Here is a 23,720-nt window from a genome sequence, read left to right as displayed (position 1 = left end):
TGCGGCCTTAGGGTCGGGCAAGGCGGAGCCCATGACCTTGGGGTTGGGCGAGACGGAGCCTGCCCTCCATGGCCGGGAGAGGCTGAGATCGTGGCCTTAGGGTCGGGCGAGGCGGAGCCTGCGACCTCAGGGTCAGGCGATGCGGAGCCCATGACCTTGGGGTTGAGCGAGACGAAGCCTGCCCCCCAAGGTTGGGCGAGGCGGAGATCGTAGCCTCAGGGTCGGGCGAGGCGGAGCCCATGGCCTCGGCGTCGGGCGAGGCGGAGCCTGCCCCCAGAGGCTCCTCAGAGGTTGGTCGAGGCGGAGCCCGCGCACCTGGGGGCCAGTTGGAGCCGTAGTCGCGTCTTAACTGCTCAGACGAATTAATGTTGATGACTATTAGCCCCTACTCTTCGGGTACCCTAGTATTGGTCCCCGACACTATTGCTTTTACTAAATTTATAAAAAGCTTTGATATATTCTTATCAAATGGACGGAGTAAGCATGTGATGAGTTGATGGCATCTCACATGTCCGGAATCTAGTCCGAATTGGATCCAAAGATCTTGGGGGTGTTTAGCTGCAGCCGTAGCGGCTGCACCTACAGTAACATATGGGGTGAGAACAAACCGCTGTCGCTGCCACTGCCGCTGTAGACGAACACCCCCTTAGCTCGATCCCGAGGGCAATTCAGAAGCAGATTCTCTTGGTCAGTATATTATACTCCCTCCATCCCAAAAGAATACAATTTTGGAACAGTACCATATTTTATTATCTCACCTTTGACCAATTATAGATAAAAAATATAAATATTTATAATATAAGATAATTATCATTAGATTAATTACGAAATGTATTTTCATAATAAATTAATTTAGAGTCATAAATATAAATATTATTTACTAGAAACCTGGTCAAACTTGAAACACTAAAAGTGGCATGTAACCCATAGTTATATTCTTAGTGGTACTTGCTGTAACCTCGCTGTGAATGCAAAAGCACCACCAGCACTCATCAAGCACCATTGAAAAATTGAAATCAAGCTGTCATAACTGTAGCCTTAGCTCTAGAAGTGCAACTGAGCACTCCCATAATACTACCAATACCGAAGCATATGCCGATGTATGTATTAATTCTTTTTAAGGAAAAGCGTTCTGATGTGTATTTTTATAAGCTTCTTAACGTGCTTCTCTGATCCGTAGACTCACGCTACTTGCTACTAGTACTTGAGATCGTAGCCGAGGCTGCTGGGTCCGTGGCTCCGTGCCTGTGCTCCCCAGTTGCCAGTTGCCAGTTGCCACTACTGCTACTGTGCAGCTGTGCACTCGTCGTCTCACCGACTCGCCGAGCTCCTACACCTGCCGCAGCCAGCAGCGCGCGCTATGGAAAAAACGCTAGTCACCCTTGGTACTGTTGAGTGTTGGTGAGGTGAGCATGGGCATGATGCTAGTGATCTTTGTGGAGGATCTGGATCTCCTGAAACGGGATGGTTTTCGACGGGCGAAGGGACTCCCTGCAAGAGGTGCTGCATGCCATTGTCCGAGATGTTGAATCGTGGGCATGTAGGTATAAGCCAATGAATACGATGTGCTATGTGTGTTATATACTTTTACTTTAATCTTTATTTGCATATAATGACTGTGTTCTTCCAAATCTATTAATAAAAAGGAAGATACGTAATATTAGCTAAATTGAGTAGATATCCGAATGTGAATTCGAATCTGACTTATTTGTTTTGTATTCGCACTCGAGAATATTTGTATATGTATTCGTATCTGGCAAAAAATAGATATCTGAACTGTATCAGTATTTGTTCCATCTCCACCCTAGTATACAATTATGCCGCAGGTCGGGTAACAATGGTTCTTTCGCTTCTTTGCTGAACTTGCCTCGCCTCATCAGCGGTGACAATGAGGAACTTGCTAGCTGGAGCGAGCCGATTTGGCTCTCCTAAGACAGTAGGCTCACACATATATAAGTCATCATGATGAGAAAGGTTCACTTGACACTAAGGGCTAATTTGGAAGAAAGGTGGATGCACATCCAGGGATGGAAAAAACCCTCCATGAAAAACTAAATTGTTATTCAAATTATTTATCCATGTATTTTCCACTCTGAAAAAAGTCAGGGATCCAAGAGGATTTGAGCTTCCAAATTAGCTCTAAATACATTACTGGTTCAGCAAGTATATATAATGCTTAGCATAAAAACCAAGTAAATCCTAAAACCCTGTTTGGTTTGAGCCCAATCATAAATCATATATGGAGACATATATAATTTTGAAAGCCTTGGGCTAAGATTGATGCATGGGCTGGAGGATGTCTCGGAGGCCTCTAACCAAATAGTCCCAAGTCAGTCTAAAAAAAAAAAAACTGTCTCATTACCGACAAGTGAGACCAGAAAAAGAAAATAGAGTTCTGACAGGAAGGGCCCGTTGGAAGCCTCTCCTGACCTGCCCTCCGCTCCGAACCGACGCTATCCGCGTCGCAACGTGCCCTCTCTTCTCCCCCCTTATTACGCCTCCGTGTTCGGGGATCCCCCGTGCCTCCGCAGCGTCAGATCGTCCGTCGCTCGCCGAGCCCTAGCGCCGCCGATTTCAGTGCGAACCGGAGTAGCACGAGAGCCTTGCGGATCGGAGTCGCGCCGCGGCGGCAAGAACGATGGCCGAGGAGGCCAAGTACCTGGAGACGGCGCGGGCCGACCGCTCCGTGTGGCTCATGAAATGCCCCCCGGTCGTCTCCCGCGCCTGGCAGGCCGCCTCCACCTCTTCCTCCGACCCCGCCAACGCCAACCCCGTCGTCGCCAAGGTCGTCCTTTCCCTCGACCTACTCCGACCAGAAGAGCCCCCCGAAGAGCGCCCCGAAGAGCCTACGCTCCAGGTAAGTATCCCCCAATCCCCTCCACCCCGCTGGTCCCTTCCCCGTGCTTCGGCTATAGATTCTAGAATCTCCTCGATCGAACTGATGGGGAATTTTTGAAATTCCTGTCTTTGTAATTGGCTGCCACACTGAAGGCGTATGCTCGAACAAATTGTGAACCTGTTTGAGTTACTCCAAGGGTTGGGGAGAAAATGTGCATAGGAATTGGAGTTGTTTCTAGATTCGAGGACTGGTTTTGAATATATTTGGCACGAAACAGGCTGGTAGATAGAGACTCATGAAACAGGCTGGTAGAGACTAGAGACTTACGAAACAGGCTGGTAGAGACTCATTGGACCACAGTAAGAACAAGAGGAAGAATCCCTTGTTATTGTGGACAAACTAAATTGATATTCAACCAAAGTAAGTGTGCATATTTCATTTGACTGCAAGCAAGTGTACTTATTTCATTTGACTGCATAGTTTCTGTGGTCTACATACGCTACATACCACACATCGGTTTTTGTTGAAAGCGATTGCAAATTGTTAGGTGACTAATTTTAAGAGCAGATGCCGTAATCGGATTCCTTGGTGGTTAATGCTGCTCATTGTGTGTTTGTTTCATGTATATCATCATCTCTGCTTTTGGTGCCTATCATTCTTAAATCATGCTATTGCAATGACAGTTCAAGATGGAGTTGGCTCAAACTAACACTGGGAATACACCTAAGAGCTACTCTTTGAATATGTTCAAAGATTTCGTGCCTATGTGTGTTTTCTCCGAATCTAACCAAGGTAGGATCCAGATTCACAGCTTGTCAACTTTACATTGCTTAAATTAAATGCACGCCTCTCTATCTATGATTGAAATCAAGTTTACTGCTGAGACAGACATGATTTGCCTTTGTTCTTGCATGGCAGATATCCATTAATGCTTAGTTCTAATGATGCCATTTTATTTAGCACAGTGATTTTGTTTGGTACAATCAGAATAGTATATCCTCATATGTTTTAGCATTGTACATTTCTGGCTATATTCTTGTAACATTCTTGTGGGATAGGAATTCATTAAAATCTCTCTGTTTCTATATTACCTTTTACTCTCTCCATTCCAAATTATAAGATGTTTTGGCTTTTCTAGATACATTGTTTTTATTATGTATCTAGACATTGTGTATATCTAAGTGCATAGCAAAAACTATGAACCTAGAAAAGCCAAAACGTCTTATAATTTGGGATGGAGGGAGTATATTATAGTGATTTAGTCATCTGAAATAAGTTTGTGCAGTTAGGGTTAGGCATATGTGCAATTACATGTCTGACATAAATAAATGTGGTTTGATGGTTATTTGTTTACCACAATACTTCTAGAATTCTAGATCATTTGATTCACAGTAGGTTTGGTTCCTATATTATGTTAATATAGGGAAATTTTTGCTAATGCTAAGAAACTTCCACATAATTAGTGCATATTGACTTATCTTGTCTGAAAGTTATTTGGAAAGAGATAGGAAAATAAGGCCATATCTTAAGTTTCCCTTAAACGGTTAAACTTGTCTGAGCCAACGGTTTCCACTTTCCAGACTCATTTAATTATTATATTATGCTTGCTTTGGTTGCTAATACATGTCGTTTCCCGAGTCCCGACAACCTAGTAGAAATAAATTAAGGACAGTGTTTTTTTACTCTTTTGCCCCATTATCTATTCACAAAGCTAATCTCCCAGACGGTCACCCTTCCCAGCAGATAAATGTCACACTGTAGCAATGCAGTGCCCCCCCCCCCCCCCTCCCCCCCCTTCCATCCATGCGCGACCTAGCGTCGCTGCCTTGGTCTACATCCAGGATCCATTGGTTTCCTCCCTTCACACCCTTCTGTGGCCTACAAGCATGATCTGTCGATTCCGACCTCCCTCATACACACACCGCCACTGCCATGGTCCGTAGGCACAATCCTTCAAATTAGGGCTTCGGTTGCCTCCAGCACTTGATGACCTATGATTCTACAGTTGCTCACCCTTGTATGCAGCCATGAATCCACCTTTCCTAAGCACTGCGTGCTGTTGATGGTTGTTGACCTCCTCTGGCGTCCTGAGATCTGCATGCCACCGCCCATCCACAATCTCCTCTGCCCAAATTGAAATCTTACAATAGGCAGATGCCTATTTCCCTCTTTCCCCCATGGAGTAATTTCTGCCTTAGTCTAAGACCCGGTGTGCCCTACCCTACTTCAATTTTGTGCAAGGGGCAGCACTTGCTTAAGCTGAAGCTTTTGTGAACCAGCTGGTCTGCAGGCATGTATTGTCTGTGGACGTTTGAGAAATCTGTCAGTTTTTGTGTGGGACGTGAGAAAGTTCGAGATGCCTGTTTGCCTTTCCTCATGTGGAGAACCACGTAGAAATCTGAGCTGGCATACAAGTTTGTGGGGACAAATTTGGACAGGCCAAATGCCCAAACATCATGTTTCTGTGATCATTCTGCAGCATGATATATAAACAGCCAGAGGGAGTATTCTTTTTTGAATAACCAGCTGGCATCAGTGGGTGTTACTAGTAACTGTTTGCTTGCAGGTTTACTGATTGTAACCAGCTAGGAACCTTACCACTTCCCAGCAGTTTTTTCTTTTCTTTTCTTTTTGAATTGGTGTTTTGGTTCATCCAATAGTGCCCTATTTGTTGCAGGGAAACTTTCATGCGAAGGAAAAGTAGAGCATAAGTTTGACATGGAACCTCACAGTGATAATTTGGCGAACTATGGAAAGTTATGCCGTGAAAGAACACAAAAATATATGGTTAAATCTAGACAAGTGCAGGTGGAGTTCTTTGACGGTTGAATTATTTTACCATATTATGCCATTTTTGAAGTATATTGTGGCTTACCAATATGACACTTTCTGATCACTTGGTAGGTACTTGACAATGACCACGGAATGAGCATGAGACCAATGCCTGGCCGGGTTGGTCTCATACCTTCTGGTTCAAAGGTAGTTTTGTCTTCCACTTAACATTTGAAATTATTCATTTTGCTGTCGTCTTTAATGAGAGATCAACATTTTTTGTGTTACCTAAATATGGTCGCTGCTTGGGAAAAAGTTTGCAGTGTTGAATTTTACTCTCCTTCTAGGTCTTCCATCACATTGTCGGTCTCAATCATGTCTTGTCAGTCTCTTTGACTTGCACTGCCAATTATAACATCTTATGACTTGTTGAACTTTTTGCTTGCCAGGAAAAGAAGAAGCAAGCACCAGCGAAACCATCTGATGTCAAAAGAACTCGTAGGGATCGCACGGAGATGGAAAACATTATATTCAAGCTTTTTGAAAGGCAACCCAATTGGGCCCTAAAGGCACTAGTGCAAGAAACTGACCAGCCAGAGGTATTTCCTTGTCTCTTCCCTGATATGTCAGTGGGGAAATGCTTCTAAGATATGCAGATTGCAACTACAGATATTTCTTTTATTGTTCTCTAACTGCTCATGTGGTTATTATTTATGTTTGTTTCTATGCAGCAATTCCTCAAGGAGATATTGAACGATCTGTGCGTGTATAATAAACGAGGACCAAACCAGGGAACGCATGAGCTCAAGCCAGAGTACAAGAAATCCACAGGGGACGCTGACGCTGCTTGAAGATGACAGACGATTTGTTGGTCTGACGTGCAGAATCGTTAGTTCTATGTTGGTAACTCAGGCCACACAAACACAAGTGTGATCCAGTTTCAGTCGTATGCTTTAAGAGGTTATTTGAAACAATATAAGCTGGATAAACATTTGTTTTGGGAAAGGAAAAAAAAAGAACCAAATGTAAAGAGTCTGAATTTCCGGACAAATGTGCTTCATGGGTATCAAATTTAGCCAGTTAATGCAGAGAAAATGGACGATCTGAAATTTGAATGAGGGTAGCCATGGCTCCCGAATCTGAACGAACTTCATGGTGCTGTCCGCTAGAGCTACACTTTATGCAGAATCATGATAGTTGTCAGCAGATGCATGAGTTGTGAACTTGTGATCCGCCTCTTCCATACCGAGGCCCTGTTCGGCTTACCTCATATTCGGTTTGTTCAAATTTTTTTTAGCTGGAATAGTGTTTTTCCTTCACAATAATGCACTTATATTCGGTTTGTTCGATTTCTTTTTTAGTCGGAACAATGTTTTTTTTGTTCACAATAATGCAGTCGGAACAGTGTTTTTCAGCAAGTTTCAGACCAGCGATGGGGCCTCAGGCTTTGTTCCTCCCCTAAAGTTTACTCCTTATCTCATCGAATGTTTGGACACATACGTAGAGTATTAAATATAGACTAAAAAAACAATTAATTATATAGTTTGCGACTAATTTGCGAGACGAATCTTTTAAGCCTAATTAGTCAATGATTTGATAATGTGGTGCTACAGTAACATATGTGCTAATGACGGGTTAATTAGACTTAATAAATTCGTCTCGTACTGATTCTGTAATTTATTTTTTATTAATGTCTAAACAGCCTATAATAAACGACGTGACACCCTAAAACTTTAAACCCTATATTTAAAAAGGCCTCTGATTCAGCACAGCATGCGCGCTGTCAGTGTAATCTGAGTTCCCTGCAGGGAGCCTGCGCCTGCATGTTCGCTGCGCACGCTCAGATGCCGGCTTGCCGCCTCCTTTCCGAGGGATCTCAGCGGCTGGTTCCACAAACTCGCCGCCGCTCTCGATTTCAGGTTTCCCAGCATCACTGAATATCCAAACATTTTCAAAATGTGGTGACAGATCACGTTGATAACATCTTCCCCATCCAGCCATCCTCAACTGCATCATCGCATCTAGTACATCACTTCGACATTTTTCTTTGTTTTCCTCTTCAGTCTTCAGCCAGGTGCCCTGTAATTTAATTGTGTTTTTGCTAAGAAGTTATCAGTTATTGAGTATTACCAAAACACCGTTGGCTGTCAATTCCCTTCCCAATAGGGCAATTATCCTGAGTGGTTTTTTTTTTGCTGAATTACTAGTTCAATTGCCCCTTTTCCTGATATCTGTATGTGTTCATATCAAAGTAGTAGATCACACAGAAGTTTCAGCAGTGATATTGCTACACACAGAAAGCTATGGTGTTCAAGTTCAATAAACTGGAGAGTCAAGGGCAAAGGCTACTGAAGCAGCATAAAACAACACATAACAATAACATGCTCAAACTTTCATACTTCTGTGAGCTCTAGGAACACACTGGTGAACTGATGTTGTTTCAGACGTGCGGCCTGTGGTCGCCCTCGTCGTCGATGCGGAGGTTGACCTTGACCCCGTGGCTGCGCAGCGCGTTGAGGATGGCCATTGCCCAGACCTTGGTTTGGTTCTTGAACACTTTCTTCGCGACCTCTTTCTCCGCGTTGGCGTATATGGGCTAGCTCCCGCGCGAGGCTGAGGCCGTCCACCTGAGGCGCATGGCGAGGACCTCGCCGACGGCTGCCGCCGCCTTGGCGTTGCAGGCGCGGCCGCGCTCCAGCCCGTCTCGCAGGGGCCGCTCCGCGGTCGTCACGATGCGGCCGCACTGCCGGTCCACCACGTTCGCCGTCACGTACTTGAGCGAGATGAAGAGGTGCAACACGTAACGCTTCACGACGGTCATGGATGGATCGGTGGCCTCCCTCCGACTCTGAAGTCAACTGCGGGGTGGCGGAGGAAGATGGAAGTGTGACTACGCGTGCGGCGGACGCGTCGGTAGCTCCGTGGCGTTTCGTCGTTGAACCGCTGGAGGGTGCGGCCGTTGACGTGCGCGACGGCGCAGCGAACGGGCGCGTGGGCGCAAGCCGACGGCGGCAAGGAGGAGGCAGTGGGGTGGAATTGGTTGGGTTATCGCCACGGCGGAGGCTCCCTGTCGTCGGGCTCACCGCCTCCGGGATGCGCCGATGCCTGGGTAAGGTTTTGCTCGCCGGGGAATGGTGCGCCGCCGTACGCGCGGTGCGCCTGCGCACGACGAGGGAATGCCTAGGCCACTTGCGGTTGCGGCTGGCGCCTACTCAGAGTCAGGACCCTTTGCCTTGGCGTAGCCCAGCTCTTATAAAGAAAAAAAAACCCGGACCCGAAAGAAAAACAAACGAACCTCAGGAAATGGTAGCGCCGCCGTTTTTCCCGATCGCCGTCTCCCTCTCCCATTAGCGCGGAGAGGCGCCTCTGCCCGCCGCGCCGGACGCCCCCACTCCAAAACCCAGCTCCGACGGTCCCTTCCCTATAACCGTACGGTACGTTCTCCATCTCGGTATGAACTGCAATCCCCATCTAAAACTGTTACCACCTCTGGCTTGCTGCGAAGGCATCCGCCGTGCAAATGTTGGATGCTTCTGTATGTAATCGGAGATGGGGTTCCCCGATTGATGAATTTGCTTGCACGGTTCGTGTTTCCCATCTTATGGAGCAGCAGGCAACTTCTATGCACCATGCACGAGAGGTGTTCGTTCATATGCCTGTGTGGCTTATCCTTGTCCTTTGATCTTTGCCTTGATGCCTCATTGGCTTATCCTTGCCCTTTGATCTTTTCTATGATCCCCCTTTTGAGTGACCGGATTGCCTTGATCAAATTGTACAACTCGACATGGATTATGGGCGAGTATGGACAACAGAGAACATGTGGAAATGGGTGGAGGATGTGTTTGATACAACATGTCCGTGCTACTTGTTATGGGGAGCAATACTGTACTGTGCTGAGACTTAAACCCTGTATTATGTGTTAGCTTAGTTTAAAGGGATTGCCTCTAGAAAGGTGAGGAAATAATGGAAGGCCAATTGACAGTAGTGTGCTAGGCATATTATTTAACCAGAACAGAAACAGTTTAGTCTTGCAATACGTTATGCTGTCCAGTCCAACACTGGTATTGTGTGTTTAATAGAAAATGCTTATGTTGCACTACATTAAGGAGGGAAAAATAAGTGACTGGGTCATCTCTGCTCAAATTGCCATCCCTTGTATTCGAATTGTCCCCCCATTATTGGTCATATACCTCCTAATAATTAGTTCACGTTTTGATAGTTGGTTAATGAAAAGATGTGCTATCTGGGAATACAAACGATTCGCTCTAGTTTTATCAAAGCAGGCAGACTGCAGTCGACAGCTATCTGCAGTTTACATACAAAGTGTTCCTCAGATGCATATAATTATGAGTTAGTTATTCTGAACCTTCTCCTGTGAAATAATTTCTCACCATTCTGATCACGCTGTCCATGGTCAGTTTTTTTTTTTTTCTGACGTATCATTTTCGTCATGTTTTTTTTTTTACTGTTAAGTGTTAACATTAAGGTCATAAAAAGTTTTAAATGATACACTGTTAGCTTGAACGAAATTGCTCTGATGTTTTCTTTAAGTTCATGGATGAAACAAGAAAATCCCATTATTGTGTTTATGGTTATATCTTCTTCATTTTCTCTGTTCATGTAGTTTCACCATGACTCATGTCAGCACCGGATTGCTGAAGGGCTTGAGGAGGGTCATGGAACAGCAAAGGGTTTCAACCGGTAGGTATTTGGTTCAATTGTTCCTCACAGTCACAGATTTCACCTAGCATAGGAACATGGAAACTGTGTTCACTGATCAATCATTTTATATGATATATACATTTACATTGACGTGCAAGATATATTAAACCTTTCTCTCTGCAGTTTTCTGCAGACAATCACGAGTTTGGAGTTCTACCGTATCTTTTTCTGATGTTGATGAGAAGGGTGATATGGAATATGATGATAATTATTCAGATTCAAAGAGAGAGTTACGACCCCAAAGCGTAGATCCCAAAAAGGGCTGGGATTTCCGTGGCGTGCATAGGGTATGGACATAAAAAATTGGATATCCTATATCTTTTATATGAAATTCTGCCTGTTGTTTTGTTTTTGAGGAGCCCTACTTTACGTTTATAATCTGTTGTGCTTTTGCTAGGCCATCATCTGTGGCAAAGTTGGACAAGTGCCTGTGCAAAAAATTTTAAGGAATGGGCATACAGTAACTGTTTTTACCGTTGGAACTGGTGGCATGTTTGACCAGAGGGTAATTGGGCCTAATGATTTGCCGAGGCCAGCTCAGTGGCATCGCATAGCTGTTCATAATGACCAGCTAGGTGCTTATGCTGTTCAGAAGCTGGTGAAGAAGTATGTGGTTTAAATCAAAAGATCCTCTTTTTACCTTGAATACAACTATATCTATCTTTTTCGCCATGGATGCTTATATTTTTTCTTTTACCTTATGTCAGTTCTGCAGTCTATGTTGAGGGCGATATTGAAACCAGGGTCTACAATGACAGTGTTAATGATCAAGTAAAAAACATACCTGAGATCTGTGTTCGACGTGATGGTATGCTGATTCACACAAGCTTCTTTCCTAGTATGTTGATTAGTGAGACTGTATTCTACATAATTAGTTTTCATAGGTAACTCAATGGCAATGACCATTTTTTATGTCCTAACAATCACACAGCTATGTGTTTTTTTTCAGTTGAAATAGGATGTCCTTGTATGGTAGCTTACATCTACCTTTTATTTTCCTGTCTCTCCATTGAACAAAAGCCTAATGTTTGGATAACTATTCTATGTGCAGGCAAGATTCGATTGGTTAAATCTGGGGACAGTGCTGCTAACATATCATTAGATGAGCTAAGTAAGTTCACTGATTATATTAAGATTCTGATATCGTAAGAAAGTACACACAAGCAACCAAACATATGTGTTTGATTTCTTAGACAATCAAGAAAGCTATTTGATTTATAAAGTCTGATCTTTTTGAATGGTATGTATGGAATTATAATTATCATTTTAGTGTCTACCTAAATTCACGATTTGGTAATACAGTTAACAGCATGAGAAGCTCCAAACATTTGAAATGTGGAAAGTCATTAGTACTTAATCATACACTTGAAAAATGGGAATGGCCATCCATATGCTACCTTTTCTGAGTCCAAGTTTTCAATCATGCAAATGATAATAACAATAGTCTTTGGTTGCAGGAGGAGGACTGTTCTAGCTATAGTTAATGATCTCAGGAGTATGCTTCTAGCTTGAGGCAAGTTTGAATATGTTTGTTCTTCTTAGTCTCAGCACTACTAGTATGGATTTTCATTCATTTGAGCTCTAGCTTATAGTGCCAAATTTACATATCTGCAGAATATTTGAGCCCTCAATATCTTCCTGTGTAATTTAGTGCTACTGTCTTTTCCATGTGATGCACATCTGTAATTATCCAGGCCTCCTTGATACTCATGTTGGCTTTCTTTTAGTAAAAAAAGAAGTACCCTTTGTTTCCAGTACTCTTCAAGTACCTTATGATTAATAATCAAGTAAAAGTTTGTAAAACTACTGTTCACTCTTCACACCATTAGAACTGAATAGTAAGAATTGACTCCTGACAGCAAATTATCAGAATAAATAAATTGAGTAAAAGAAACAAATAACGAAATTTATTTTCTAGATTTGAAGGGAAACAAATGCAGAAGATAAGAAAATAAAAACAGAAAATAAGCTAGATGTATCTCATGTGGACGGCACTTGATTCATGTAATGATCATGAAACCTCAGATTAATAAGATTGCTCATATTTACACTTGACATGCTGCCTGTATATATATAAAAAAATATACTTATAGGACACAAACATTTAGTAGATTGAGAGGCTCTCACATCAATGCACTGACCTTAAGGCGACTGAAAGCATCTCTGTTGACAGTCCTCAACTGCGAAGGTTGTTACCTACCTTGCTATGCTGAGTGTGCCTTTGATGGTGTTGTTGGCCTCCTCTTGTCCCCTGACCTCCTCCTAAGCATCTCCTTCATGCCATCAGCTACCCGGACAGCTGGGCTTGACAGCGGCATCCTGCAGAATTCCATATGAGCCTTGATAGCCTCTTCAATTCCATCCTGGCTGCTCCTGTGTTTACTGAGTTCATCCCTTACAGCCTCTGAGCATAAGCCACAGAGCCATTTCCCTCCAAAGTTGCCCTTGACATTGTCTATGTATTCCTGGGTGCAGTCCTCTTTGAGGCTACAGCAAGCACACCTCACCGATTCAATGTCCATCTTCAGTGCTCATGAAAGCAAGGTCTGTGAACCAGCAGAAGCATAGAAATAGAGCTGGAAAGCGATAGCAAGCAAGGTAGAGGGGGACAATAGATACCAGCAGGGGAACGATTGGGGCCTCATCCCTCTGGACTAGGTTGCTACTTGTATGGAAAAATTGGACAGCTTGTCTTTTCCTCTGGATTGTATTGCTTAGCTCTGATCGATGATTGAAATTTCGTGATTTGCCCAGGCCCATTGTATCTTGAGCAGTGCACTAGCTGGTGAAGGCCTATGATCTGCGTTGATGGCTGCCGCGGTTCACATGGCTGTAACTGTTATGAAGGTACGAGTATCAGCAGAAGCCTGTACTCTTGATTTGAAGATGCAGTAAAACTTGGTAACAGGTCGTTTATGGTTTTATACCTGAAATTGGGTTTCATATGCTTGGTATGTTGGCCCTAATTACTGAACTTTTAACTTTGCTCACGTTACCTCTAATCTATGGTTTGCGCTTTGCTGGCACTGGGCAGGCTAGCAACTCGTGTATTATGTCCAGATGAGAGGCTCTGTGGTGAGGTTGTTTTGCTGAATACTTGGATCATGAAATGGTTGAATTGAAGGAGTGCTTGGGTGAGAGAATTGCTCTAAGATGCAAGGTTAATGGACAAGAAAAAACGGTTTTCCCTTGCTTCCTCCGGTTTCCATCACTCACCGGGAACGCAAAGCCTGCACTTCTCTTCCCTGCCCATGCCTATAGGCTTGGACGTTGCCGTAGCCAGTAGCCATGGTGGCATCGCCATCACTGGCCATGCCGCCGTAGATTTCAGTCGACGGTCGCTCTTCGCCATGTTCCCGGGCCTCGTCAATGTCTCCCTGTCCGTCGAATGGAAATTGGCAAATTGCACCCGGGAGTTCTCACCGAGAGGACAAGACAATGCAAAGAGGTCCCAAACGCTACTGATACGCGAGCAAAGTGACAACGAATTGTTGTAGCTACTACTACTAGCATGATACTGAAGCAGATCGTCGGTCATCAGCTTGGCAGATTCCAAGCAAGGTGGTATAGTGAACGTTTCCTCTGCCCGAAACACCAGTAAAAATGGCAATGGAAGCCATGCATGCCGTTACCCTTACCTGCAGGGAGGAGTAGATGCGCACGAATAGTTGCCATCTTGTTTTCACATTCTCAACGACACAGTGACACACTGTCCGGTCTCGTTCTCGTCCACCTGCTAACACTCTTCTGTGCACACCGGGATGGGCGACGACTGACGACAGAACACAGCATGCTGCCATGCACCCTAAATTTCACAGCGCCTGGAGCCCTACCTGCTCCCGATCGACCGCACCGCATACGAAGGGCCCGGGATCACGGCGCGTTGGCGTACGTGCATGTGCCGTGAACAGACGCCTCGCTCTGTCGCCCTCGACCAGGTCTGCCTCCAAGGCCAGCCCCGCGCCGCGCGCGCACGATCGCCATCGCGATCGCGAGCCGCGCCAAACCTGCTGCGTGCGCCGCGCGCGTTTCTGCCGGGGACGTCGACGCACGGTCACGGGCCGCGCGGCGGGCACCTGAGAGGCTGAGACAGCGCCCTCTGCGCGGCGGAGACGTACGCGTCACGCGTGGTATGTTGAGCCGTCCGGCCGGCCGGCCGGATTTCTCTCTCGCCCGGGCCGGGGGCCGCGCAGGCCATGTCCATGTGCCCGCGCGCGCCGCGGCGGGGGTCACGGGCCGGCCGCATCAGGCACGCGTGGCCGCGCCCTGGCGTTTGGCGCGTTCCGCGCCGCGGCTCCGACAGCCCGGTGGCCATACCCTCGGCCAGCGCCTTGCTGCATGCCTGGGCGCTAGCTCACTGCCGCCTCCACGTGAAGGCTTCAATTCTCGCCGCGCACAGGGATGGTCGATCCGCCCCGGCGCGCCAAGATACCCGGCCCGCGCGCACGGCACCGATCAGACGATCCCGTGCGTACCGTGTCGGACGCCGGACAAGTTTCCGAAATGGTCCTGGAGATCTGGGATTGACACTAGCCGCCAGTGTGTACCTGTCGTCGGTACCGCACATCCAAACAGTGGGAGACCAAAAGATGCGTGCAATCGACCGAGTTGTAGGATGGCCATGAATTTTCGTACAGGTGGTCGATCTCCTTCAGCTGCCTGCAGCTTTCATTTTTTTCAAGGATCCATAATTCTAGTTTCTGGACGGCCCACCGCCGAAGGATTGTACGAAGTGAACAAACAAAGAATTGGCGAGATGCAGGCAGGGTGCCATTTTATTATTTGTATATGTTGTACATGGATTCATTTATCGCCTTGTTTGGATGCGTACATTCGTTCCGATCCGTTGAAGTAGTATGGAATGTAATTTAGTTTAATTCTACTTCAACACGTGGATTAACATAAATATACGTACATGGCCTTGCCCGTGCTCCTCGTCCTCCTCGTGTCCGCACGCGCAGCGGAGCCGGAGGAGGAGCAGCGCGAGGAGGGCGTGGACCCCGAGGTGACGGCGTGCAGGCAGCAGTGCGCGCGGCAGCGGCAGTTCGGCGCGGCCGAGCGGCGGTACTGCCTGCGTCAGTGCGACGAGTACGGCCGCGCCAAGCGCCGGGAGGAGCAGCGGGAGGAGGGCGCCGAGCGGGAGCGCGACCGCTACCTGCACGAGTGCCGCGCCGGCCCGCCAAAGCCCGGCTGCGAGCGCCGGTGCCTCGAGGCGTACGAGCGGGCCACCCGCGGGCGCGGGGACGCCGGCCCGCGAGATCTGGCCTCCGTGCCGGCCCGCCGGGTTGGTGGTGGCAAGTTAGAGGCCGCTGCGGCCTAGCTAGTTACTCCGTACATGTTTGAGCGGTTCATGATCGTGGCACTGCCTGCTGGCAGTGGCACGATTCCTGGAATTCTGATCCTGTGGAAGATTACGTGCATAAATAAAAGTTAAATTCTGCTTTTCTTTTCTTTGGGTGTTATTTTCTTGTTTCGTTTATCGTTGTCGAACTCATCGGCATCCAGAAAAATCCTAAGGCCTCGTTCGTTTCTTACGGGAAGGCCCGGAAGGAGACCCAATCCGTCCGGATCAGAACAACCTGAACAAAAACCCGCCCATAAAAGATTGCAGTTCGGTTAAGCTTGGCTTGAAACGGAATCTGATCCGTCTTGGACATTCTACGTGATCTACGGCCAGGTTTGCTTCCTTCTCTTGACATCCGGAACCGATCCCACTTGTTCCCCTCCTAGGACCATTCCTGCTGCAGTTCATTCCTAACAGAACGAAGGCCTCAGGTAGGTGGCATTCGGTATTTCGGTTCGCATCATCAGACGGACTCGGCTGCCAAGCGCCCGGGATTCGGGAACCCAGGCTACCATGGTACACACGAAGTCAGAAACCGACTCGTTTCTTGATCGGTTTCTTGGTCGACTCGTAGCAGTACAGGAGGTCTCTCCGTCTCCCACGCCGTAGCTACGTATAAATACAGCCGCACCCCGCAAAGGCGCAAACCACGCAACCACATTCTCGCGTTGGTGGACCCGATCCCTTCCGTTCATAAACGCCGGATCGCTTGATCCAACGGCCCCAACCCGCTCGTTGCGTTGGCAGCCTCACAACAGCGCCCGCTAGCCGCGCACGAGTCACGAAAAGAGCCGCCGCGCCTCCGACTCCGGGTCGGTGATCAATCGTCTCGTCTCGTCTCGGTGACCCGTCAGTCCGCCCACCGTCCTTCCCGCCGAAGAGGAGAGGTGGGGGGGGGGGGGGGGGGGGGGGGGGGGGTCTCGCGGGGCGTCCGACCGACCGGCCGAGAAGGTGCTCGCGGAGCTGGGCAGGAGCATCGCCCGCGCGCTGGCGCGGATGAGCAACGCCACCGTGGTGGACGAGAAGGTGCTCGCCGACTGCCTCAACGAGATCTGTCGCGCGCTCCTACAGGCCGACGTCCGCTTCGAGACGGTCCGCGACGTCAAGGCCAACATCAAGCGCATCGTCAACCTCGACGCGCTCGCCGCCGGTACCAACAAGCGCCGCATCATACAGCAGGTACGCACGCACGTCGCTAATAACTTCCCTCGACCCGCCCCCTCGCGAGTCGCGAGTCGCGAGTCGCAACCGCAGTCGCAGGCCCTAATTCGATCGGAGCCTACGGAGCGGGCGGCGGACGGAGGGCTAATCTCTCTGTCTGTTGCGTGCTTGCAGGCCGTTGTCGATGAGATACGCAGGATGCTGGATCCCGGGAAGCCGTCCTTCACCCCCAGCAAGGGGAAGCCTAATGTGGTCATGTTCGTCGGCTTGCAGGGTCAGTATCATTCATCTGCCCAATTGCTCGTTACATCTTACATAGCAAAATTTGTATCGGAAGTTTGAACTTACGGACTTACGGTAGAAGATGTTGTCTGTGTTCATTGTTTATTTCCGAACGCCTGCGACAAAATATCACAAGGTGTTTGTTCGCGAAGCAACAAAACACTCATGTTAGTCATGTAGTTGTTTCCTTTTTCATGTTTTTATTGGGTGTCTTAATTTCTGATGATAAGATGTATATATGATTCAAATGCTTGAGGCTGTTATTTCTGGTAGTCGCTGAATTCTCACTCTGGGTAGTAGGAGAATTCTTACTCTCATCGAGAGAGGATGACACTAGGAGTTGGGGCAATTTTTTTGTCTATTTCTCACACAAGCTCACACAAATGCCATACCAACCCAAGGGGTTGGGGTTACATATTTATAGGCTGCTAGCCAGCCAAGCATATGCCAAGATGCTAGTCTAAGATGCTAATATGCTGTCCTAGCTAAGATGCTGTCCTCTAGTCTAAGATGCTGTCCTCTAAGATGCTGTCCTCTAGTCTAAGATGCTGTCCTAAAAAAACAGAAAAACAGCCATAAGGACCATGACCATGTGAGCATCATAGCCCCACAAAGACCAGCCACACATGAGACTTATCCATCATTCTCCCCCTAAGTCTTGTGCGTCGTCTTGTGGGAGAGTTGAACCATCCCGGTCCTGGAGCAGAGCTCAAGGAATTTGATTCTCCCAAGGGGCTTGGTGAGCAGGTCCGCAAGCTGGTCCTTGGTGTTGATGTAGCTCGCCTTGATGCTCCCTTCCTCCAAACAGCCTCGGATGAAGTGGTACCTCACCCGGATGTGCTTGCTGCGTTCGTGGAACACGGGGTTCTTTGCCAGGGCCAGAGCGGACTTGCTGTCCACCCTGAGCTCCACCGCTCTAGTGTCTCTGCCGAGGAGATCACCAAGCAGTCGAGCGAGCCAGAGCGCCTGAGTCGAAGCGGTGGAGGCCGCTATGTACTCGGCCTCGCAGCTGGACAGGGCCACCACCTGCTGCTTGACCGACTGCCAGCTAACGAGGCACTTGCCGAGGAAGAAGAGGATCCCGCTCGTGCTCTTGCTGGTGTCGATGTCGCCGGCGTGGTCGCTGTCGCTGTACCCGACGAAGTGTGCCGCCCCAGGGCACCTCGGGTAGTAGAGGCCGTGGTCGAGAGTCCCCGCAACGTAGCGGATGATCCTCTTCACAGCCTGCTGGTGCTCCGTCGTCGGTCGCTGCATGAACCGACTAACGTAGCCGACGGAGAATGCCAAGTCCGGCCGTGTGTGGGCGAGGTAGCGAAGGCTCCCCACAAGACGTCGGTACTACGTAGCGTCCACCTCCTCCGTCGTGCTGTCGCGGCTCAGCTTCAGCCTCTCCTCCATCGGAGTGAGAGCTGGGTTGCAGTCGGTGAGCCCAGCTAGCTCAACGACGCGCTTGGCGTAGGCGGTCTGTCGAAGCGTGATCCCGGAGTCATCCTGGTGCACCTCGATTCCCAGGTAGAAGGAGAGAGGCCCCAGGTCACTCATCTGGAAGGTGGCCTTCATCTCTTCCTTGAATGCCGCCACCTCCGCATCCTTGGTGCCGGTGATCACCAAGTCGTCGACGTAGACACCCACCAGCAGGGCATTTCCTCCATTGCCCCGTCGGTAGATGGCCGCCTCGTGCGGGCTTTGCTCGAAGCCCATCCCCTTTAGCGTGGAATCCAACTTGGCATTCCACGCCCTCGGTGCCTGCCGCAAGCCATAGAGGGCCTTGCGCAGGCGGAGCACCTTGCCCTCCTTGCCGGGGATCGCAAATCCCGGCGGCTGGTGCACGTAGACCTCCTCCTTCAAGTCGCCGTTAAGGAACGCCGACTTGACGTCCATGTGGTGAACACGCCAGCCCTCCTGGGCAGCTAGCGCAAGGAGGAGTCGCACGGACTCCATCCGTGCCACGGGAGCAAAGGCGTCGTCGAAGTCGACCCCCTCCTGCTGCACGAAACCTCGTGCCACCAAGCGAGCCTTGTGCTTGACGATGGCACCGGCTTCATCCCTCTTCAGCTTGTACACCCACTTAAGGGTGATCGCGCGATGACCACGAGGAAGGTCAGCAAGCTCCCAGGTGCGGTTCTTCTCAACCGCATCCATCTCCAACTGCATCGCGGCGCGCCATGCCGCGTGTCTCTCGGCCTCTGCGAACGACCGAGGCTCGCCGTCGTCACACGCAAGGTGCAACTGCGCCTCCAGGTCCTCCAGGTCGTGAGGCACCAGTCCCGGCACCGGCTGGTCGCCGAGAAGGTTCTCCACCGTACGGTACCGCAACGGCTCACCGTCGTGGTACGCGTCGACGCGCTCCTCGTCGTGAGAGAGCGGAGTAGCGAGCTCAACCGGGCCGTGCTCGACACGAGCTGGTGGTGGAGTAGACGTGCCCGGAGTGGTGCCTGTCGGTGCTGGAGTGCGTGGCGTTGTCGGCTGTGGTGGAGCCGGCGAAGAGCTCATCGCAGCCGAGGTCCTGGCTGGAGAGCGTGGTGCTGTCGGAGTAGCAGGTGCCGGGGTCGGTGGAGGCTCGGAGACTGGGGTAGACGCGCTCGCCGAAGAAGAACTGCCTACTCCCCCAGCTCCCTCGAAGTGGACGTACTCGACAGTGAAGTCGTCGTACGTCGGAGCTGAGCCGTCGTCCACTGCCTTGTCCCACGCCCATCCTCGCCCTTCGTCGAACACAACGTCGCGCGCCGTGCGCACACGCTGTGTCTTCGGGTCGAGGATGCGGTAGGCCTTCGAGCCCTCCGCGTAGCCGATGAACACTCCCGGAGTGCTCCTGTCGTCGAGCTTGCTGATGTGGCCAAGCTCCTTGGCGAATGCGAGGCAGCCGAAGACCCGCAAGTGGGAGACCGCCGGCTTGCGCCCATGCCAAGCCTCGTACGGCGTCCTGCCGTCGAGCGCCTTGGTAGGCGAGCGGTTGAGGATGTAGACGGCCGTCACCACCGCCTCTCCCCAGAAGATAGCCGGCATCCCCCTCTGCTTGAGGAGGGCCCGAGCCATCCCCACAACCGTCTGGTTGCGCCGCTCGACGACGCCGTTCTGCTGCGGGCTGTACGGCGCGGAGTAGTGGCGCTGAATGCCCTCGTCAGCGCAGTACGACGCGAATTCAGCCGCCGTGAATTCGCCGCCGTTGTCGGTGCGCAGCACGCGCAGCTTGCGGCCGCACTCCGCCTCCGCAGCAGCCTGCGCGCGTCTGATGGCGTCCGCAGCCTCTCCCTTGCTGCCGAGGACCATCACCCACATGTAGCGAGAGAGGTCGTCGACGAGCAGCAGGAAGTAGCGTCGTCCTCCCGGTGTGGCCGGTGTCACCGGGCCACACAAGTCCCCGTGCACGAGCTCGAGCCTCTCCTTGGCTCGAAAGCTCGCCCGCTGGGGAAAGGGGAGTCGCCTCTGCTTCGTCAACACGCAGACGTCGCAGAGCTGCTCCACATGGTCGAGGCACGGCAGGCCTCGCACCATCTCCGTGGCACTGAGCCGCTTCAGGGCCTCAAAGTGAAGGTGCCCGAAACGCTCGTGCCACTGCCACGCCTCGTCGTCCCGACGAGCAGCGAGACAGAGGGGTTGTGCCACCTGCACGTTAAGGACGTAGAGTCGATTTGCGCTTCTGGATACCTTGGCAAGAAGGCGACGGCGACGATCCCAAATCCTCATGACTCCATCCTCAACCACCACGCGCGAACCGTTCTCATCCAGCTGTCCCAAGCTGATGATGGAGTTCCTCAACGCGGGGATGTAGTAGACTCCGGTGAGCAGCCTGTGCTCACCAGACACGGTGGTGAAGATGACGGAGCCGACGCCCTTGATCTCCACGCCGGAGGCATCCCCAAACTTGACGGAGCCTCGGACGCTAGAGTCAAGCTCGGTGAAGAACTCCCGTCGACCGGTCATGTGATGGGTGGCGCCGGTGTCGAGGCACCACCCGTCAGTCTTGTCGTTGCCGGAGCCGTCGCCGAGGAGGGCGTGTGCTTTTGGCTCGTCAAGGTGGAGGAGAGCCGCTGCGGCCGGTGCCGCTGGAGGTAGCTCGATGCTTGCATGTGCCATGAACAGAGCCGGCTCCTCCTCCTCCGCCTGTGCGACGTGGGCCTGGCCGCGTCGTGGCTGTCGACAGTCCTTGGCCCAATGGCCAAGCTGGCCGCAGTTGCGGCAGGTGTCGTCTCGTGCCGGCTTGTGCTTGCCGGCGGCGCCGCCCTGGGCGCCTCCGCGGGCATCACCCTCGGCACGTCCTCGCGCCCCGGCCTGGGCGTCTCTGCGCGCCTTGCGCGGCTTGCCACGCTTGCGGCCGCCTGTCGCGGAAGAAGGCTCCCCCTTCCTCCGGTCACCCTGGCTGGCAAGCCACTGCTCCCGAGTGAGAAGGAGCTTCCCGCCAGTGGTGATGGGCCCCGAGAGGGACTGTGGCTCATCACTATCGACGACCTTGAGGCGACCTATCGCCTCCTCGATCGACATCGTGGAGAGATCCAGCAGCGACTCGATCGAGCGAGCCATCTGCTTGTACTTCTCGGGGACGCAGCGGAAGAGCTTTTCGACAGCTCTCTCCTCGCCGTAGGTGTCGTCGCCGAACTGCACCATCTTCTGCAACAGAGTGTTGAGACGGAGAGCAAAGTCATCAACGTCCTCACCTGGCTTGAAGGCCAGGTTCTCCCACTCCTTGCGAAGTGCCTGCAGTGTGGACTTGCGGGCGCGGTCGCTGCCGATGCGTGCCGCAGCGATGGCGTCCCAAGCCTCCTTGGCAGTCCGCTTGTTGGTAAGCGAGAACTGCATCTCGGGCGGGACTGCAGCGATGAGAGCATCCAGCGCCCGTCGATCTAGGTCGTAGTCGACGTCGCCGTACCGGACTGCCTCCCACATGTGCCGCACCTGGAGCTTTACCCTCATCACCGCAGCCCACTCGACGTAGTTGGTCTTGGTGAGGGTGGGCCACCCACCGCCGGGACCGACGTCCCTGACAACAGCCTGGAGCCCGTGGTAACCACGGTACCGATCCGGGGAGAGAGAGCCATGCTGCCTGTGAAGGCCGCGCTCTCCATCGACCCGTCGGTACCGATCCGGGGAGAGAGAGCCACGCTGCCTGTGAAGGCCGCGCTCTCCATCGACCCGTCCGCCACCGTTGCCGTGCGCGCCTCCTCCAGGAGCGCCGCCGCCGTGCGCGCCTCCTCCAGGAGCTCCACCGGCGCGTCCGCGCCTGTCTGGGCTGCCGCCGCGCTCGTGGGCGTGCGCGGCTGCCCCAGGAGCGCCACCGCCAGTGCGCGCCTCCTCCAGGAGCGCCGCCAGCGCGTCCGCGCCTGTCTGGGCTGCCGCCACGCTCGTGGACGTGCGCGGCTGTCCACTGCGCCGCCCGCGCTCGCGCTGCCTCCCTCTCTAGCAGCTCGAGGTCCGCGTCGGCGGTGTCGTCAGCGGAAATGGAGCTGCCGATGCTGCCGCGCAGAGCCTCGACCTCCGCCGCCGCCGCACGCGCTGCATTCGCCGCCGCCGCTGCTTCCGCCTCCACTCTGGCTGCTGCCAGCTCCGCCGCTGCTAGCCTCGACGCCCTTGCCGCCGCCGCAGCGGTCTCTGCCGCCGCTCGCTCGCGTTCCTCTGCCGCGGCAAGTTCGGCCTCCTGCCGACGCCGCGTGCTCGAGGCGACCGAGCGCTGAGACTGCCCTGCGGACATGACGCGCTACCGGGGGGCTGCTGCGTGGGGAGAGGGCTGCTTCAGACGAGCTGGGAGAGGAGTGAACAGGAGCGGCCGGAGCTGCTGCTACTCTCAGCTGGGGCTGTTGCGAGGCTGGGCAAGGGGATGAGCAGGAGATGCTCAGGCTACAGGATACTATGGCTCTGATACCACTTGTTAGTCGCTGAATTCTCACTCTTGGTAGTAGGAGAATTCTTACTCTCATCGAGAGAGGATGACACTAGGAGTTGGGGCAATTTTCTTGTCTATTTCTCACACAAGCTCACACAAATGCCATACCAACCCAAGGGGTTGGGGTTACATATTTATAGCCTGCTAGCCAGCCAAGCATATGCCAAGATGCTAGTCTAAGATGCTAATATGCTGTCCTAGCTAAGATGCTGTCCTCTAGTCTAAGATGCTGTCCTCTAAGATGCTGTCCTCTAGTCTAAGATGCTGTCCTAAAAAAACAGAAAAACAGCCATAAGGACCATGACCATGTGAGCATCATAGCCCCACAAAGACCAGCCACACATGAGACTTATCCATCATTCTCCCCCTAAGTCTTGTGCGTCGTCTTGTGGGAGAGTTGAACCATCCCGGTCCTGGAGCAGAGCTCAAGGAACTTGATTCTCCCAAGGGGCTTGGTGAGCAGGTCCGCAAGCTGGTCCTTGGTGTTGATGTAGCTCGCCTTGATGCTCCCTTCCTCCAAACAGCCTCGGATGAAGTGGTACCTCACCCGGATGTGCTTGCTGCGTTCGTGGAACACGGGGTTCTTTGCCAGGGCCAGAGCGGACTTGCTGTCCACCCTGAGCTCCACCGCTCTAGTGTCTCTGCCGAGGAGATCACCAAGCAGTCGAGCGAGCCAGAGCGCCTGAGTCGAAGCGGTGGAGGCCGCTATGTACTCGGCCTCG

The 23,720-nt window shown here is 51.3% G+C and overlaps 3 protein-coding genes and 2 pseudogenes across 4 annotated transcripts; 3 read left to right on the top strand and 2 right to left on the bottom strand.

The window, feature by feature from the left end:
- The first annotated feature begins 2,598 nt into the window (after positions 1 to 2,598).
- Positions 2,599 to 6,885, top strand: LOC136512257 (uncharacterized). Its single transcript, XM_066506229.1, has 6 exons — positions 2,599 to 2,857; positions 3,523 to 3,631; positions 5,517 to 5,647; positions 5,744 to 5,818; positions 6,061 to 6,210; positions 6,343 to 6,885. Exons 1-6 carry the CDS (start codon positions 2,639 to 2,641, stop codon positions 6,460 to 6,462), a joined length of 804 nt encoding a protein of 267 aa, XP_066362326.1. The 5' UTR covers positions 2,599 to 2,638; the 3' UTR covers positions 6,463 to 6,885.
- A 1,063-nt stretch (positions 6,886 to 7,948) lies between these two features.
- Positions 7,949 to 8,446, bottom strand: LOC136513117 (uncharacterized; annotated as a pseudogene).
- A 444-nt stretch (positions 8,447 to 8,890) lies between these two features.
- On the top strand, positions 8,891 to 13,928 carry LOC136513116 (single-stranded DNA-binding protein, mitochondrial-like). 2 transcript variants are annotated; one of them, XM_066507110.1, is made up of 8 exons: positions 8,891 to 9,045; positions 10,236 to 10,312; positions 10,457 to 10,620; positions 10,731 to 10,939; positions 11,041 to 11,141; positions 11,385 to 11,444; positions 11,794 to 11,846; positions 13,088 to 13,928. In XM_066507110.1, the coding sequence occupies exons 2-7, from the start codon at positions 10,243 to 10,245 to the stop codon at positions 11,805 to 11,807; spliced, it is 618 nt and encodes a 205-aa protein (XP_066363207.1). In that variant the 5' UTR covers positions 8,891 to 9,045; positions 10,236 to 10,242; the 3' UTR covers positions 11,808 to 11,846; positions 13,088 to 13,928. The 2 variants fall into 2 exon arrangements, with proteins under 2 accessions (XP_066363207.1, XP_066363206.1); XM_066507109.1 differs by having other exon boundaries at positions 8,892 to 9,045; positions 11,791 to 11,846; positions 13,088 to 13,925.
- Positions 12,538 to 12,855, bottom strand: LOC136511097 (uncharacterized). The gene has a single exon (XM_066505307.1). The coding sequence runs from the start codon at positions 12,853 to 12,855 to the stop codon at positions 12,538 to 12,540; it is 318 nt and encodes a 105-aa protein (XP_066361404.1).
- Positions 13,929 to 16,612: 2,684 nt separating the features above from the next.
- Positions 16,613 to 23,720, top strand: part of LOC136511096 (signal recognition particle subunit SRP54 2-like) — a 28,609-nt pseudogene continuing 21,501 nt past the window's right edge.

This window comes from Miscanthus floridulus, chromosome 16 (genome assembly GCF_019320115.1).
Source record: "Miscanthus floridulus cultivar M001 chromosome 16, ASM1932011v1, whole genome shotgun sequence".
Classification (NCBI taxonomy): Eukaryota; Viridiplantae; Streptophyta; class Magnoliopsida; order Poales; family Poaceae; genus Miscanthus; species Miscanthus floridulus.
Note: the sequence above shows the minus strand (reverse complement) of the source record. Positions and strands in the feature narration are given on the sequence as shown.

Coding starts and splice junctions, on each gene's coding strand:
- LOC136512257 (XM_066506229.1), top strand. CDS start 2,639: ATGGCCGAGGAGGCCAAGTACCTGGAGACGGCGCGGGCCGACCGCTCC. Junction 5,648..5,743: donor TTAAATCTAGACAAGTGCAG/GTGGAGTTCTTT, acceptor ATCACTTGGTAG/GTACTTGACAATGACCACGG. Junction 5,819..6,060: donor TCATACCTTCTGGTTCAAAG/GTAGTTTTGTCT, acceptor TTTGCTTGCCAG/GAAAAGAAGAAGCAAGCACC.
- LOC136513116 (XM_066507109.1), top strand. CDS start 10,243: ATGACTCATGTCAGCACCGGATTGCTGAAGGGCTTGAGGAGGGTCATG. Junction 10,621..10,730: donor ATTTCCGTGGCGTGCATAGG/GTATGGACATAA, acceptor TGCTTTTGCTAG/GCCATCATCTGTGGCAAAGT. Junction 10,940..11,040: donor GTTCAGAAGCTGGTGAAGAA/GTATGTGGTTTA, acceptor ACCTTATGTCAG/TTCTGCAGTCTATGTTGAGG.
- LOC136511097 (XM_066505307.1), bottom strand. CDS start 12,855: ATGGACATTGAATCGGTGAGGTGTGCTTGCTGTAGCCTCAAAGAGGAC.